The sequence below is a fragment of the Erpetoichthys calabaricus genome, chromosome 1 (assembly GCF_900747795.2).
Source record: "Erpetoichthys calabaricus chromosome 1, fErpCal1.3, whole genome shotgun sequence".
Classification (NCBI taxonomy): domain Eukaryota; kingdom Metazoa; phylum Chordata; class Cladistia; order Polypteriformes; family Polypteridae; genus Erpetoichthys; species Erpetoichthys calabaricus.
Window position 1 is genome coordinate 102,263,931 of NC_041394.2, and position 19,606 is coordinate 102,283,536.

The 19,606-nt window shown below is 36.2% G+C and overlaps 1 protein-coding gene across 1 annotated transcript in view; it reads left to right on the forward strand.

Annotated features, from left to right (window-relative positions):
* The window catches only part of LOC114653961 (girdin-like), a 159,808-nt gene that overhangs the window by 59,485 nt on the left and 80,717 nt on the right, over positions 1-19,606 (forward strand). The window contains exons 5-10 of the mRNA XM_028804485.2: positions 9,421-9,479; positions 10,265-10,348; positions 11,046-11,186; positions 12,156-12,337; positions 15,926-16,007; positions 16,571-16,729. Coding sequence (XP_028660318.2) covers positions 9,421-9,479; positions 10,265-10,348; positions 11,046-11,186; positions 12,156-12,337; positions 15,926-16,007; positions 16,571-16,729 — 707 coding nt within the window. The remainder of the gene's footprint in view (positions 1-9,420; positions 9,480-10,264; positions 10,349-11,045; positions 11,187-12,155; positions 12,338-15,925; positions 16,008-16,570; positions 16,730-19,606) is intronic.

The window sequence follows — 19,606 nt, forward strand, 5'->3', positions numbered from 1 at the left end:
TTCATCCATCCAAAAGTCCAGTACTTGCATTCTCTCATTTGGACAACTTTTATCTTGTTCATGACTATAAGAGATTCTGCTGGACTATATCATGGGTTGATGAACATTTGCAGGTTGACAGGGTCAGGCTTTGGTGTCATTGACTTTTGAACTCCCTGGTTGTAGTTGCATCAAAGAGTCCCTCTAGGAATCACAGAAGACACAAAAAAAGAAGTTGTTTGACATTCTACGTGTGGCACTCTGTGGTTACTGAGTACCTCTCATGTTCACAGACATGGAATGGTAAGTTAACCACACAACTCACTGAAAAAAAAAAAAAAAAAAAAAAAAAAATATATATATATATATATATATATATATATATATATATATATATATATATATATATATATATATATATATATAATACAGTATATATATATACTAATAAAAGGCAAAGCCCTCACTGACTGACTGACTCATCACTAATTCTCCAACTTCCCGTGTAGGTGGAAGGCTGAAATTTGGCAGGCTCATTCCTTACAGCTTACTTACAAAAGTTAGGCAGGATTCATTTCAAAATTCAAAGCATAACGGTCATAACTGGAACCTCTTTTTTGTCCATATACTGTAATGGACTGCAGCTCGCTGGCCATGGGAGGCGGAGTTGCGTATCGTGTCATCACGCCTCCCACGTAATCACGTGAACTGACTGTGAACGCAGTACATAGAAAACAAGGAAGAGCCCCAAAGAGCACTGAAGAAAACATTCATTACACAATTGAGAAGGCAGCGAAACAATAAGAAGCGAGCGAGTGAAGCATATTCATAAGTGCAGCTAAGGTGGAAACAAAGCACGGTGTAAACCGTAAGTTTAAATTAAGTTTGGCAAGATTGCTTTTCTCCTGTACAACTATACGTTGCATTCTCAACAGTAAGCTTGCACGACTTGGTCATATTACAACCGGAGTGCTGAACTGACAACGTGGTATACAAAGAGAACTATAACAATCGTAATAAACGAACAATAAAACAGCGGAGAACCCGTGGATTAAATAAAAAGGCTGCTTCCTTGGCGAAGCAAGGAAAAAGGAAGGCCTTATATGGCGTTCGTTTATAAAACAGCGGAGAAGCTGTGTAAAGACTGCTTCACAAAAAAACAGCAGAGCGCCTTATATGAGCAGGCAGTCAGCTAAAGAAGGGAATCAATAAATAACTATAATCGTAATAAACAAACAAAAAAATAGCGGAGAATCCGCAGATTACATAAAGGAAATGGGTACCTGAACAGAAAAGTGAGTCTCAAATACCTACACAATAACTATAACAATCGTAATAAACGAACAATAAAACAATACAGAACCGCTAAGCAAGGAGAAAGGACGGCCTTATATGGTGTTCGTTTATAAAACAGCGGACAGGCTGTGTAAAGGCAGCTTCACAAAAAAACAGATCCTTAACAAATTGTTATTGGTATATTTTCCCTCAATTTAAAAAAGTTTTCTTTTCTTCTTAATTAAAATTTAAAAGCAATACTTCACCACTGTGAAGCATGGGAATTTGGCTATATGCAGTGAGTGTGTACGCCTGATGAGCCCAGAATTAGGGCGAAACACGTGTTGCGTACTCTTTGCATTATTTGACAGTAAACTATTTTCAACCATTCTATGATCTGCTTCTCACAACTGAAGGCACCGTGGCGAATGTTAGCTGACTTGCTGGCCAACCATAAGCGTTACCAACCACAAGCGTTACCTGGTAGGTAACCACCCATACAATCAGATTGTGATTCAGACTACGAATGCCGTGAATGTAATTACCCCGATCTACATGCTGTCAAATAAACGAACCACACGCTGTGGCGCAATGTTAGGGGTTTCGCCTCTAGCGCTGACGTCTGAGGTTCGATTCCCGTAAGGGAGTGCAGTGAGTGTGTATGCCTGATGAGCCAAGAATTAGGGCGAAACACGTGTCGTGTACTCTTTGCATTATTTGACAGTAAACTATTTTCAACTAAACTATTTTCAACCATTCTATGATCTGCTTCTCACAACTGAAGGCACCGTGGCGGATGTTAGCTGACTTGCTGGCCAACCATAAGCGTTACCTGGTAGGTAACCACCCATACAATCAGATTGTGATTCAGACTACGAATGCCGTGAATGTAATTACCCCGATCTACATGCTGTCAAATAAACGAACCACACGCCGTGGCGCAATGTTAGGGGCTTCGCCTCTACCGCTGACGTCTGAGGTTCGATTCCCGTAAGGGAGTGCAATGAGTGTGTACGCCTGATGAGCCAAGAATTAGGGCGAAACACGTGTCGCATACTCTTTGCATTATTTGACAGTAAACTATTTTCAACCATTCTATGATTTGCTTCTCACAACTGAAGGCACCGTGGCGAATGTTAGCTGACTTGCTGGCCAACCTTAAGCGTTACCTGGTAGGTGACCACCCATACAATCAGATTGTGATTCAGACTACGAATGCTGTGAATATATATATATATATATATATACAGTGGTGTGAAAAACTATTTGCCCCCTTCCTGATTTCTTATTCTTTTGCATGTTTGTCACACAAAATGTTTCTGATCATCAAACACATTTAACCATTAGTCAAATATAACACAAGTAAACACAAAATGCAGTTTGTAAATGGTGGTTTTTATTATTTAAGGAGAAAAAAAAATCCAAACCTACATGGCCCTGTGTGAAAAAGTAATTGCCCCCTGAACCTAATAACTGGTTGGGCCACCCTTAGCAGCAATAACTGCAATCAAGCGTTTGCGATAACTTGCAATGAGTCTTTTACAGCGCTCTGGAGGAATTTTGGCCCACTCATCTTTGCAAAATTGTTGTAATTCAGCTTTATTTGAGGGTTTTCTAGCATGAACCGCCTTTTTAAGGTCATGCCATAGCATCTCAATTGGATTCAGGTCAGGACTTTGACTAGGCCACTCCAAAGTCTTCATTTTGTTTTTCTTCAGCCATTCAGAGGTGGATTTGCTGGTGTGTTTTGGGTCATTGTCCTGTTGCAGCACCCAAGATCGCTTCAGTTTGAGTTGACGAACAGATGGCCGGACATTCTCCTTCAGGATTTTTTTGGTAGACAGTAGAATTCATGGTTCCATCTATCACAGCAAGCCTTCCAGGTCCTGAAGTAGCAAAACAACCCCAGACCATCACACTACCACCACCATATTTTACTGTTGGTATGATGTTCTTTTTCTGAAATGCTGTGTTCCTTTTACGCCAGATGTAACGGGACATTTGCCTTCCAAAAAGTTCAACTTTTGACTCATCAATCCACAAGGTATTTTCCCAAAAGTCTTGGCAATCATTGAGATGTTTCTTAGCAAAATTGAGACGAGCCCTAATGTTCTTTTTGCTTAACAGTGGTTTGCGTCTTGGAAATCTGCCATGCAGGCCGTTTTTGCCCAGTCTCTTTCTTATGGTGAGTCGTGAACACTGACCTTAATTGAGGCAAGTGAGGCCTGCAGTTCTTTAGACGTTGTCCTGGGGTCTTTTGTGACCTCTCGGATGAGTTGTCTCTGCGCTCTTGGGGTAATTTTGGTCGGCCAGCCACTCCTGGGAAGGTTCACCACTGTTCCATGTTTTTGCCATTTGTGGATAATGGCTCTCACTGTGGTTCGCTGGAGTCCCAAAGCTTTAGAAATGGCTTTATAACCTTTACCAGACTGATAGATCTCAATTACTTCTGTTCTCATTTGTTCCTGAATTTCTTTGGATCTTGGCATGATGTCTAGCTTTTGAGGTGCTTTTGGTCTACTTCTCTGTGTCAGGCAGCTCCTATTTAAGTGATTTCTTGATTGAAACAGGTGTGGCAGTAATCAGGCCTGGGGGTGGCTACGGAAATTGAACTCAGGTGTGATACACCACAGTTAGGTTATTTTTTAACAAGGGGGCAATTACTTTTTCACACAGGGCCATGTAGGTTTGGATTTTTTTTCTCCCTAAATAATAAACACCATCATTTAAAAACTGCATTTTGTGTTTACTTGTGTTATATTTGACTAATGGTTAAATGTGTTTGATGATCAGAAACATTTTGTGTGACAAACATGCAAAAGAATAAGAAATCAGGAAGGGGGCAAATAGTTTTTCACACCACTGTATATATATATATATATATATATATATATATATATATATATATATATATATATATATATATATATATATATATATTGTGACAGATAGAGGTCTCCGTGACCCCTTGAACCCTCAGACTAGATGTCAGACACCAGGTAAAAGTCCAAATAATGATTTATTAATAATAATAATTGTGCACAAAGCACCCTCCTCTCCACAATACTCAATAATAATAATAACAATAACAATAATCCTCCACACTCCCAGACACTTTGCCACCCTTCCTCCCAGCTCAGCTCAGTGTACTGGGCTTCCCAGAGTCCTTTTATACACCCTGACCCGGAGGTGTTCCCATTCAACAGTCCACAGTTCCTTTTCCCTTCCGGGTCAGGGTAAACAGTCCTTTTCTTCAACCCGGGAGCACATCGTTTCTTCCTGTCACGTGACCGTGACGTACTCCCGGGTTATAGGGCACATGCGAGCGTACGAGTCCCCCTACAGCGACGCCTGGTTGCCCCCAAGGTATCCAGCAGGGCTGTGTATAAAAACTACATAGTCCATGAGGCCCTGCTGGAACTCGGGGCATGTCCACGCTGCTGGGAGAGCTCCTCCTGGCGGCCTGAGGGTGAGGGCCGGAGTAGAAAGCCGGCAATCCTTCACAATATATATATATATAAGTAGATATGTATATATATATATATATATATGTGAATGTATGTATGTATATATGTATGTCTATATTTACAGTATATACATATGTGCATATGTATATATATGTGTATATATATGTACATATGTATATATATATGTATATGTGGATGTGTATATGTATGTATATATATGTATATGTAGATATGTGGATGTGTGTATGTATGTATATATATATGTATATGTAGATATGTGTATATGTAGATATGTATATATATGTATATATGTATATGTATATATATGTTTACATAACCTCTTTAACACACTACTTCTCCGCTGCGAAGCGCGGGTATTTTGCTAGTATATACAGTATATATATATATATATATATATATATATATATATATATATATATATATATATATATATATACATATACATACACTGGGTGTCCCAAAAGTATATAACAGTATCTTTTTAAGATGTAAGTGAAGAAATTAGTGCACTGTGGCTCCTGTTTGGATTTCGACTTTTTTAAAATAGTTCGCTTTGTTTTTGTAATTTTTCCTGGCCACTTGCTTTTGTTTTTTATGTTTTATTTAGTATTGTCCCTCTTACCCAAACCTTTGTCAGTTATGTCTCTTAGGTGCTGCATTTTTTCAGTGAGAGTCCTGTACAAGCCATCTGCTGCCACAGGCACTTTGCTGTGTAATTACCTCACTTTTTTGCAACTGTGTTGTTCAGATCACTTTTGTGCTTCCTCTTGATGTAAGGTTTGTGATCTTTTGATTACAAATTTTGACCATTTAGTATTTTTAATTGAGAGATATTTAATGTAGTTAATTCATTTATTTATAAAACTAAATTAAAAAGTATTGTGTTATGCAAGGTTCTTTGTTGGCGTTGGCTCCTTGTGTTGGGGCCATCACTACAGCTTCTAGGCAATTTGTTATATAGGTGCACTGACTGGCAAGGCAGATGGTCAAAAAGAACTAGGAGATGCATAAACACAGAATCAGTTCTTAGAGACAGGCTTGGGTCAAGTACTTGGAAGTCAAAATATTGTTTATTTAAAATTTGTAAACCAAAATCGAATTAAAAAATAATGCTGTACAATTTGTTGCTAAATAAACAAAAGAAAACTTTCAAAACTGTGAAGCTACCAGAAATCCAGAATTTTGGAGATTGGGAGATGCATGACACAAACTTTAATACCATCACTCTAGTGACATCATGGACTGCAGCCTCCCATTGTCACATGATAACAACATGCATAGCAATCACAAGCAATACAACACAAAATGGCTGTGCCCATAAGGAAAACAAAATAGTGGTGCACAAAGATGCAAAATATTTTAAACAAATTAACAATAACCCCAAATGAGAAAATTAATTTCAAAATAGTACCTGTAAAAAGAAAAAAACACAGTGGAAGTATGTGGAATACTTGCAGTGAAAAAATAAAATCTGTTTATATGAGTAAATGAATCAGTAGGTTTTGGGGGACTTTTGTCATTATTTTGTGTCCTAACACAGAATTCTGCTTCTTGTTTTAGTGAAGTTTAGTTCTTTATTATTTAACTGATTTTGTGTATTTATCTGCAATTCTCCAGACTATCTTCTATTCATTTACAGGTAGTTATGTTTTTCTTGAAGTGGTGGTCTACTCTGACAATAGGATCTTGCAATACAAAATGAAAAGTACAATAAATTCACAATAACCCCTAACAGCAATCAGAAATAATAAGAAAACAGGATAATCAATAAAAATAAACAAGGAATCACATGGAATACCAGATTATTTTTTTCATTATAAAACATCAAATCAAACATTTTTCCCCCATTACGTACTTATTGTGGATTAAATAATTAGGATGACAGTCATCTGGTATTATGTATCTCGCTTCATTTTTTTGCATTACACTTGTAGCAAGGAAAAGTAAAGTTATTATGATCCCTGAAGTATAATGTAAAATGATTTAAATATATATCATATGCATTAAGGTCTCTCATTAACAAAGTAAATCAAAAATAGTAACACCCTTTTCCTTTCGACGTGGTCAGATTCTGGCTTTGTTAGCATAATCTTTCTTTTGGACCTCATGTTTTGATAGATTGCAATGACTTCTTTTTTGTTAATAGTGATACCTTCTCTGAACAGAAGCAGAAGATCAGAGAGCCATTCTTGTCCAGATAGGTTTTTGAATTTGAGTTTGAACTTGACCGAGCTGAGCTTGGAAAAACTTAATTTAGCATTTGCTGTTTATATAGGCAATGTGGCATAAATTTCAAGCAATTTAGCAGGTGTTATTAACATTAAATTAACATCAAATTATTTGAATATGTATTGCTTGGGCACAATTCTTTGGGCAGTAAACCCAATCAGGCTATGCTTGAATGGTACTGGTAAATCTGAGGCACCAACCTGAAATCATTTTCATCTCTTTTCCTATCAGAGAAAGCAGAAACAAATGTAAACACAGAGATGCATTTTAACAGCTGACCATGATTTTACGATGCCCTGCTTGGTTGCATTGGGGTCATTATTATACATAAAATGCTGTGTTTATAAATCTCTTAAAACCTTTTGAAGTTGGTACAGCAAATGTCTTGTTTTCACACACCCTAATCTTAGCACACACCCACACACACATGCACGCACACACACACACACACAGAATCCAATCATACTTGTGATTTTGCAGACTGATAATTGGTTAAGTACTCTGATGATAAACAGACAGTTTATCTTATAAGCTTTGATAACAAAGTTTGGGCACAACACTTTATGTTTTCAGAATTGTTTACATTTGTCGAGTCCAATTCCATTCGGATAGATATTTTTCACTTGGTGTTTGTAAAGTAACTGGTCATTCTCATTTAAGATTATAATGTGAGTCATATGCTGAGATGAATGAAAAGAAAATATATATAAATTTAGAAAAATATGTAGAAGTATAAACCTAGCATAAAACAAAGTCTCACAGTGCCCCTTTTAGAGCCTTATAGCACTGCTGTGTATGAAACATCTGTAAGTAAATTTCCAGAGCTCAGTCATAGTTCATTATAGCTCATCTGAACAAAACTTGCAACAAAAAAACAGTCCACTATGGCCTTACAAGCAGAATGTCTGTAGTTACAAAAAGGTGATTGTTGCCTCTCTAGGACAAGATGATAACCTTGACAAGCTAATGTTATAAGAAAAGGAAGTATGTGCCACTCGTATGAAGATGTCATAGCCACCTTTCATGTTATAATGCCATACAAGCTAACATGACTAGCACATGAACATTTATCATATATTTTTGTTGGGGTGGCGCAGTGGGTAGCGCTGCTGCCTCGCCGTTGGGAGACCTGGGGACCTGGGTTCGCTTCCCGTGCCCTCCCTGCGTGGAGTTTGCATGTTCTCCCCGTGTCTGCGTGGGTTTCCTCCAGGCGCTGTGGTTTCCTCCCACAGTCCAAAGACATGCAGGTTAGGTGGATTGGCGATTCTAAATTGGCCCGTGGGTGTGTTTGTGTGTGTCCTGCAGTGGGTTGGCACCCTGCCTGGGATTGGTTCCTGCCTTGTGCCCTGTGTTGGCTGGGATTGGGTCCAGCAGACCCCCGTGACCCTGTGTTCGGATTCAGTGGGTTGGAAGATGGATGGATGGATATTTTTTTTGAATTAATAATCAAAATATGACCATATTCCACACTTTATTTTCATATGGGATAGAAAACAGTAGCCTACCTCACTTTATCAAGGCACATTGCTTATCACTGTTTTTTCCCATTTTTCTTACCATTAAAAGGAGATCCTCACGTGTGCTCAGAAGTGATCAGTTAAGTCCTAAAGGTAGAAAGGGGCCCTTGAGCAAGTGATAGGAAAGGGTCAGCATTGTGAACCACTTTAGCCAACCCTCTGTGCACATCCCTGCTACATGCACTATTGACTGTTTTAATGGACTACATGACCTTCAATCAGTTAAGAAATGGAATGACTCTTCCATTGTCTTTTTGGCATCCAATCTCACCTCCTCTTTTTGCATGATTGAATTTCAATCTGCAGCCTTCTTATTAGTCATCTTAATGTGTTTTATCCTTTAACAGCCCCCTCTTCCAGGTACACACTCAACTTGTCTTATTATTTGCTGCTCTGTGGTGGGTCTGTTGTGTTGTGAGCAGCACCATCTCTGAGATATATTTCCAACATCATTTGCTGTGCAGCAGTGAATCTTCTCTTGTCCATAGCTGTATCTTTTCTGTTGTGTTCTGGATTTGATTTTTTTTTCTTACACCTTCTTTAGTCAGTTCCTTCTTAATTTGCAGTCATGTTCCAGGTTAATGCAGTCCCCTAATTGTCAGTTTGATGTTTAGTTGCACCTGTGCACAGAAACCGTAGCACCTCAGAACCAGTATTTTGTACGGTTTGGTTTGAAAGAAAGTATACCACTTCACTATTGCAGTATCAGATTCGCCTACCACGTATCTAGTTCATTGTATCCCTGGGTTATGTTATGAATGTTGTATACAGACAGACTGACTGACTGACATTGTTAATTGAAAAAGAGGTTAAAAATCCTAATACAACATGAACTTAGCTAACACTCTTTGAAGAGAGGATTCAATGACAAAAAGAAGGGGCATTGATTTGATTATTATTTGTGATGTAAGGATTTTTTTTGCTGTTTTTAGAGAGAGCCATTGATGAAATGAAGAATCTCCTGTTGTTGCTGCTTGGATGTGCAGTTCAGGTGAGGATCATGCAGAAGGACATCAATTTCAGAAGAATCTAATTACTGTAGTTAGTTTACTAAGAATTCAATTAGACTCTTATGATTGGACTGTATCATCTATCTAAACAGATTGGGAAGTTACAAATTATTTAATTAGCCAAATAGCCAAATGTAAGAACTATGTAAAAGTGATAGGGTGCCTTTGTTGTGCTGTATAAACCATCTTGTATTTTTTGTGGGGTCATTTAATCTCTGACACATTTTTTCTTGCTTTAGTGTACATTATATTACTTTATATTAATGTGCGTTTCATGATGATTTGAAACTAAACTCAGCTTGTTCATTTGAACCTTTCAAGCAAACCAGATAAATATCCATTACCAAACCATCTTCACTGTGTTGGTTTTTTGTCAGATTTCAATTCTGAAGCAGTAATCAGTATTGAAATGGGATTTTTTTGTCAAAAATGACTTTTACTTTGCATAGTGCAGTATCCGCATATGGTGCAATCTAGCAACAGAATATTGTGAATATCACTTTTGATTCTACTTTTTGTTTCATTGTGATATTGTGTCCTGCTGTACTTTCAGATTACAATTGTAGTAGTGAGGTTCTCTCATTTTTAAAACATACTGCACTGAGAATAGATTGTAATTTTCAGGAAAACAGCTTGTGTATTTATCATAGTTTGCTACTAAAATCTGTGTTCAAATGTTTTGAACTGTTGCAATTTCTTTTATTTATTTATATTTATATAAAGTACTTTTTTATTTGCATGGTTTTGTTGCCATTGGCCTTATCAGTGTGAGAGGAAAGGTGAATTTATTGAACAGATCAGGATGCTGGACATTGAGACTCAGACAGAAGTGGCCTCCTACATTCAAGAAGTAAGTGTAAATAATGTGAAATTTACTTCCTCTGGGAATCTTTGTTACAGCAGAAACCCAAATGAAGGTGAAAATAACTTCTTTGTAATGTTCTGTCATTTAAACATATCAATGATTATATCAGTAATAATATTTCTAATTCTGGCAGGGTCTGGAAGTGTAAAGGATGTAAAAAGGAAAATAAACTGGTTGTATTCTGCCCTTTCCATGGTTTACTTAACATAACATCTCTAATTACATAGTCATAAATGAGTGTGTATTCTATAGATCTATATTTCAGTCATCACTTTTCTGCGGTACCCAGTTCTTAATCTTAACACTCATACTCTTAGCCTACCCCTTTAAAGACATGTAATGCATACATGTCAGATTAAGTCATACTGGACCTACTGTGTGGTAATGTAAAACATAACATGAATCACAGTGAAATAATACAACAGTAGAAAACAAGAGAAAATATGTTTGAGAGCAACTGAAAGGGCATTGTACTAAAATATAAATGTACTGTAGAAAGGAAACTGAACTAAAGTGTGTTATGAAAGGTGGAACTGTAGATACGTATGATGAACATAATTAAAATCTTTTGCATAATATTTCTGTTTATTTGGGAGTCATCAAAACTGTCTAACTATACCCAATTTTAACCATGTATTACCTGAAGTATCATTTTTATAATGTATCTTTTTCAATCCTGCAGATTACACAAGAACAGCAAATTATCATTCCACTACAGTGGACTAGTTTATCAGATACGGGAAGGGCCGAGCTCCAGATTATATTTCAGAACATGGCATTGCATCTAAAAGAACTGGTAACTGAACGAGATATGCATTTGGAGGTATGGTACAACAAAAAATTCAAAGATTTAAACAGATTTTTTCCAGTTTTGTAATTAGTGTCCAGAAGCTGAAGGAGGTATATTCTTTCACATCCACAGTATGTATCAATTGTAAAGTATCTAATTCAGTATAAAATAATGTGGCAATTCAGCCTCTTCTCTAGCAACTCCACGGTACAAATACTAAAAAATCAGAGTACGGTACTTGTGAGATGCTATGCAGTTCAATTAACCATTCTCTATCTGCGGGCATATTTGAAGGTAGTAATGTGGATGCAAGTGGAAAAACAGAATAGTTTAATTAACTGAAAATTTAAGCTATGAGCGAAAAGCTGAAATCCAGACAAATTGTACTCCTACTAGTAGCTTGTAACCATGAGTAGGATATGCTTTTAAAAATATTTTTCTTTCACAAATTAGTTGTGAGGGTTAACCATTATAATGAAGGAAAAGGAATTTTCTTCCGTCATATTGACATGCAATACTGTAGATGTAAGCCTTGCTATGCTGAATTACACTAATATTCTATAAAATCTTGTGTCTAAGTCCATGTATAGGGAATAATTTCAGGAATATAGATCTATTAAGTTACAGGGCTTGTGATGTTAACACAATAGTTATAGCTATTTTCATCCACATTCTAATAGGAAATTAGGTATAAATTCAAAACCTTTATGCACCAGGAAAAAGAATAAAATTTGAAAATCTTTACTGCTTCCATGAAGAATTATTGCAATATATGATCAATGTTATTACACGGCTTTTTCTGTATATATTTTAAATGACAGGTTGTTACATAACTGAGGAAAATGTACTTTACGAATAATGATGTGCATAAGCTAAAAGGTGTTTTAAGTCCAAGTTCTTGAAAGTAATTTGATAAAAATCAGACATCTGTAATTGTTTCTTTTTTGATAAGACACTGAAAGGAATGTCACCAGAATGACTTTTTATACGATTACCTCATAGAGAATTGCAGAGTTATCACAGGATAAGGAATTGCTGCAATCTCAGAAATTTCACTCCACTCTGTTGGGAGAAGATACACTTTATCAGCAGGGCAATGGGTTTGGACACTCCGAGGTACGACAGAATCTTACAGTACAATTAGCTGACAGCAAAGCCAAAATGCGACGTTTAAGACAAGAACTGTGAGTAGAAATGGTTTATTGTTATTATAAAACTGCTATGAAATAAGAATGGGAAAACATTGTTGATGAAAGAATATATTAATACCCTAGTTTTGTGCAGGTTTGCATTTTCAAATCATTGACAGCATATATAGTATAGACTACTGATTTGCTATCAAATATTATGACAGATAGATAGATAGATAGATAGATAGATAGATAGATAGATAGATAGATAGATAGATAGATAGATAGATAGATAGATAGATAGATACTTTATTAATCCCTGTGTTTTTTTAAAGACATTTTCAGACATTTTAAAGTTATTTTATAAAACTTTACTTTGACTGTATTCATTTGCAATAACTGTATGTTCCTTCAATATTTTTACTGGATATTGTCATTGGTTAGCTCTTAGGGTGTTAGCCAAGAATAATATTATTCACCTGAACCACATAAACTTGTGTAATAGTAGGTTATGTCTCCTTCTTTTTGGTGTCATTTTTAGTCATAGTAAAACAATAGTACAATTACATAAATGTCAATCAATTAGTCTCCTCCCACGGTCAGATCCAATTTCTTTTTTGAACGGTTTCAGAATCAGGTTAATTTTCTCTAGCCCCACATGACCTCTTGAATAATCTGTACTGCATGCACTAACTGGTCAAGCTACAATATTTTACAAAACAAAGGTTATAAAAAGAAAGAGGGCTTGCAATTCATGTGCATATTTATAACTCAAACACAAAAAGAGCCAAGTGGCTCTTGTTACTGTACTATAATGGAATGAACTCATGAATAATTGTGCACTATTACAACACTTACCAATGGTGATCCATTCCACTTCTCTACCTGTAAGGTTCAGACAGAAATATTGAAATGGCCAACACTCTCACTGTATTTCGTCCTTTCCACCCCTCTACAAGTAACCCCTTGATCTTATACAAAAACAACAGGAAAACTAATTGTTTCCTCTAATATAATAAGAAAGATGCAAATAAATAACACAAAATACACAGTCTCAAAAACATTTCCTGGACACCCACAAAACTATTAACACAAAATCATTATAAGTGCTTTGCTTGGAGAATTTTACAAACAGTTGGGTTAAAATGAGAAAAAAGAAAACACGTCCAGTTTAGATGGGGGATACAAAAATCAAGTGAAAGTGACTGTACTTGGCATTATGCCCAAGATAAAACTGCAATTGCCTTACAGTATTCAACGTAGGGGAGGTGCCATTTGCTGCTGTTTTAAAAGGGTGCTGCTCCAGCTGTACACTAGAAGCATTGCCAGAGGTGGCCACCTTTCTCTCTGCAAGCTTTTCTAAAACGATGATCGACCAGTCATTCGTTGACTAGGGATATTTTTTTTTTGTTTTTTTTTTTTGAGTTAATCTGTTTTAACATAGAAAAATCTCTCTAGCTGTCTACTAACTTTCTTTCCATCTTCTTTCTCTATTGTCCCTTTTAAAGGGCTTCCAGATGCTCCAAAATCTGGTGTCTGGGGACAACCCCTAACATCCGACCAGGAACAATCACAGTAAGGACTATCGTTAAGCACTGCCCATTTTTCCAACATGGGAACAACAAAACAACAGTACAGGAAATGAGAGAGAAAGAGACATAAAAAAAGTTATACTGTGCAGCAGTACTACAACGTGTCACAGAAATGATGGACAGATTAGCCATGATGGCTTCTTATTTTTGCCTTCATACTCTTTGCTGTCTCTAATGATTCTAGGCTAATGAAGCTGGCCTACCTGATTAGTTTGTTCATGACTTTGGTATCATGTCAGATGGTGTTACTTCCCCAGCAGATCACAGCACAGGACATTAAACTGACCATAATAGACTGGTAGAACATTAGCAACTTGTCATACACATTAAAGGCCCTAATTCTCCTTGGACAGAAAAGCCTGGTCAGGGCCCTTTAGTACAACACAAATGTATTATTCAACCAATCCAGTACACTTCAGGTGGATCCCCTAGTATGGTATTTTTAGACCTGCATCACCTCCCACTCCTCCCCCACTATGGTGACTGATCGTAAGGACTCCTTGGCATGCTAGAAATCCACCACCACTTATTTATCCTTGTAAAGTTTAGTTCCAAGTGATGTTCATGCTGTTTTCTAGCAACATTACACCCACGAAAGTTGAGGATTCACTGTATTTTAAAATAACTCAAATAAATATTATGTAATGTTTCTATTATATTTTAATACTGTATCTGACTTATTTTGAATTTTATCAAATGCACTTTTAAGTAATTTAAAATTAATCTGAAATGTATTGTAATCATCCTGGGGCTCCACTGAGCCCTAAACCTCAGACACAATAATGCCCAGCACAATTTTGGGTCTAAATAAAAGTTATTTATTTAACCAAATGCACCTTAAAATAATCACTCATGCAGAAATCAATCCCAATGCACACTACAGTCAAGTTCTTCTTCCTTTCTTCTTCCTAGAGTGTCACCTGCTACCTCCCTGTTCTGACTCCTCAATGTGAGGTGATAGGCTTCTTTTTAAGCTTGACCAAGAAATGCTTCTGGTTCCACAGCATGTCCCCTTGGAAGCACTTCCAGGTCATATGGAAACCAGGGACGTCCTCACCCAACAGTGCTTCTAACTGCACCCAAGGACCTCAACAAGGTTGCACTTTCAGACTCCAATTACCTAGCATCCCTATGGGTGTTCAAACTGGGGTGCCACGGGAGGACCCCTGCCATTGGTGATGGTATGGCACATGGCCTCTGACTTCCATTGGTCCAACATTCATATAATTCCACCAGGAAATTTGCCGTTTCCTTGTCCAGCCGGGGTCCTCGTCTCTCTTTCCATTCTGGCCTCCCTTTTGGGGAAGAAGTTATCCTACATCCCGGCCAAGATGCCTGTTCTTCTTCTCAGACGCTTATAGTATTTAATTGCATTTTGTAATAACTCAGTTCCATTCTAATATATCTCTAAGCATAAACTGTCTTAATATATTTAGGGTGTTTATTTAACTGCTGGGTGCAAAATTTACAGTATGTTAAACACAGCAAGATCAGAGACTTAAAAAAGGGCAAGCTTCTTTCAGTTTTTTTTTTATACGTTTTAAGAGAAAACTATTTTCTTTATGGAATGTGATTTACATAATCACTTCATTTTGTAGTGTAATCTAATTATCCACAAATTAACTCTTCCTTTTTGTCTGTATTTCTTTATCAACATACTTTATCAACTTTTTGACAGCTGAATTTTGATGCAGTTTTTTTTAATTTTACAAATTTAAAATATGAACTTATTTTTTAATATAATTAGATAATTAATTTGAAATTATTTACTAGGTGCCACTGTACCATTTTTGCGGAGGAATCTTTTCAATAAAGTTCTACTTCTTCACATATAATGATTTAAAATTTACAAACTTTTGAGGCTCATACATAGATGCTTTTAAACTGAGATGCCTAAAACAATAGTAGTTGCATAATATATTTAAAGTAACAGCCAGTGACTATTTTTGTATCTAACTCATTTGGTTGTGCTGTTCTCCTGCCATTTTAAAATCATGCTCTCTTAATGACATAACACTTTCCTTAATATGTTTTTGCTTGTTTTATTTAGTGAAGAAAAAAATGAACAACTATTAGACTTAAGGCAGGAACTTGAGGTCATGGAGGCAGAGATAAAAAAGTTACGACAACAGGTAAGGGAAAAAAATTCATCCATATAATATGCATTGTCAGCACATAATTTACAAAGCTTTGAAGGAGTCTAATGGTTCAGTCGTTTGCTTTTTGAAAAAGTAGATTTTTCATTTACTGATACATGATGTGCCTTAAGTAAAGGAATCAAATAAAAGAAAGATAGAGGGATATTTTATGGTTCAATCTATTTTAGGTCATGGACATTTTTCATATACTGTAGAAATATTTTTTATTCAAAATTGATAAATCTCTGAAATGGTCCAACAATACATTTTTGAGCTTTTTGAATATCTTATATTCTTAAATATTTAATTAAGTCCTTTTAACATGGAAATGTATACTGATAATTAAAGTATTTTAAGTTGTGTCATTAAATTAAATTAATTGATAAGGGAAAAATGAGGTTTACCATTATCAGCAAGCTTGGCTTTTATTTCTATTTGGAGTTCATTTGTGAATGCCCATTCTTAATTTTCAGGGCAGGGGAAAAGCAAACCAGTATACTTATAATAAAATAATGGAAAAACCATAATAATCTTAAATTTATATCTACTGTCAACAGAACAGGGAACTTCTGAATGATGCCCATTTGGTCCGTAGCTACAGAGATGAACTTGATTGCCTCAGAGAGAAAGCTAGCAAAGTTGAGAAGCTGCAGAATGAGGTGAAGGGTTACAGAGAAAAACTTCAAAATGTTGACCTTTTTCGAGGAAAGCTAGAGGTAAGGGTTTCTTTTGTAGTGCTATCTGTATTACCCTGCTTCACCTGAGAAATTTCATAAGAGAATGAGTATCAGATAAGGTGCTGTTGGTTAATTGGACATATTAGAAGTACTTTGTACAATATTTATAGTTAGTAGGCATTAGTCAAGTGGTAATTTTAGTAGGTCACTGGAGGTGCTTACTCTTGAACATAGTATGAACAATTATGCATGACTGAAACATTCCTACATTAGATATATTTTTATCTCTTCTAGTGACTTTTTATCTTTTCTAGTGACTTGGCTTTTGTTAATGGTCATTGTAAAAACAATTGTAGAGGAAACTACATTCTTTTCCATTAAAATGGGTAATCAGTAGGAATAATGTGAAATTTCAAAATATATTATTAGATTTAAATGATCTTTGTATTTGCTCACATTGTTCACTCAAGTATTTCTTTCGGTGCTTTTGTCAGTTGTATGTGGTTCCTCTTTAAAGTCCTCAGATGCGAATGTATATGTAAAGAATTTTGGGGAGTGGGGGGCACCATCCCCATCCCCAAGACAGCAGACATGCATGTAAATGTTAACCACTTTGGAGGATAGGAATGAGGGTAGGGCAGCCAGTCGACTGCAGATTTACTGACAGTCAACAAAAAATACATAAAATTAAAGCCTATTTCTAATTTCATAAATACATTTGACTGTTCATAAAATAATTCCTTAGAAGTCAGCAATGCCAAAAATCAATCTCCATGTAATGCATAGATGCAGTTGGTAATTTTTCTTGTATGTGCCTGTCAATTAAATATCAGAACATCCCATGCTCATTCAAGATATAAGTGCATATGTTAGTACTTATATCATAATAAACTGGTTTAAGAGAGCATAGCAAGAGCATAGCAAAACACGATGAAAAAAGGTGAAGACAATTAACCACAGAAACATTGGCATTGACGTATGCAGACAGCTTGGACTAAAAAGCTAGAGTTTATCCAATGGATATGGACAGATAAACAAACCAATAAAAATGACTTTTGTTTGTGGTGCAAAAAAGATTTTTTCAATTGCTTATGGTGGTATTATGGATATACAGAATCATGCTAGTACCATGAAACATGATGGTATTGCTAAAGCTAAATGGACACAGTATTTGTATACAGTATGTGGCTTTAGCAGGTACAATTTAGCAAGTGTATTGTATACAGTATTTTAAGAGTGTCAGTAAAAAATTACAGATTTGTCAGAGAAAAGCTAGGGTGTTATACCGTGTTAGCCATTATGAATGTAGAGAAAAGCCAAGCAAAATGACACCTTTTATTGGCTAACTAAAAAGATTACAATATGCAAGCTTTTGAGGCAACTCAGGCCCCTTCTTCAGGAAGAAGGGGCCTGAGTTGCCTCGAAAGCTTGCATATTGTAATCTTTTTAGTTAGCCAATAAAAGGTGTCATTTTGCTTGGCTTTTCTCAGAGAAAAGAAAAATTTAAGGTTTAAATTGTGAAGGAACACTTTTCAGACTTCATAAATGCAAATTTTATATTTCAGTGGAGTAGCTTGTGGTGGAAGTGTTAAGTTTAAAAAGATTCCTGTTTGTGTTGGATCCAGGTACACCACTGTTTTTTCTGCTTCTCCTTAAACCTTCTTTTATACTTCTAGTGAAACAATACCACAACTTCTGACACAAACACTTGCACTTTGAAGTGCTTTTGCTAAGTATGTATTCCTTGAGCTTTACTAACCTTTCTCCTTATATTTGACACCTCACTTTCCAGACCAAATGTGATGCCATCTCTTTTTTCCTACCCAGAATGCTGCTTTGTCTTCACACTTTCAACATTATTAGTAAGTGGTGGAGTTCACATGGCCCATCAGTTGTTTCTGCTGTGCCCTTCATGTGTATAAACTCCCTCCCTAGCCCGGCACACTCCATTAATGTTTGCATAGCAACAAATTTTAACCTGAAATATTGATATGTTGGGTCAAATATTTGGGATGAGACATAGTCTTCCCCTTATCAAATAACCAAGCTGTGCAAATTTTGACTGAGATTGATCCAACAGTACGGATTTGTATACATACATTCACACACACGCGTGCGCACACACACACACATATATACTGTATGTGTTGTCAGGTTTATATATTAAATGTTATAAAGGTAGCTGTTTACATCACAATTTTGATTATGTCTCACAGTAAATGAGACTTTAATGTACATCTTTTGAATTTTCCCACTTTGAATAGCACATGTGTGTGAAGCACAAATTCAGTCATATCTTCCCTGCCTCATGAGTGTACTTTGAATATGGAAATATGCCTGGTATGTATTGTGTTGTTGCATATTCACTTTTCAGACCACCTATATTATGTCTTAAGCTCATCCCCCCTCCTTAACATCCAGTAGGCAAACTTTATGGGCTATTTAACATGACAAAGGGAGAGGGAGAGAGAGGGAGAGAGAAAGAATCAGCTCACTAAAATTTAATGCCTTTACCATTAAAGTGTGTAGTATGGGCATTGTCTGTAAGAGTCTCAGTAATTTTTAGTATTATCGATCTCTTCGTACATTCTTGCATACATTTTTTATCCTGTTTATCCAATTCAGTGGCATGGGGAGCTGGTATCTGTCATGTCAGGTTTGGGTGTAAGGCAGGAACCAATCTCTGGATAGGACAGTGGTTTATTACAGGATAACACTCATGTACAAATTACAGTTGCTCATACAGTCATTTTATAGCTGCTGATTAATGTACATATTTTGAAAATGGAAAGAAAACCAGAGTACCCAGAGATAACCCAGCCACTTCATACTTTTAATTGGGCTGCTACTTTAAATAAGCAAGCTGTTATTTTGTAGTTTCTATGTTTTAGTGTCAGTTCATAAATTACAAAACTA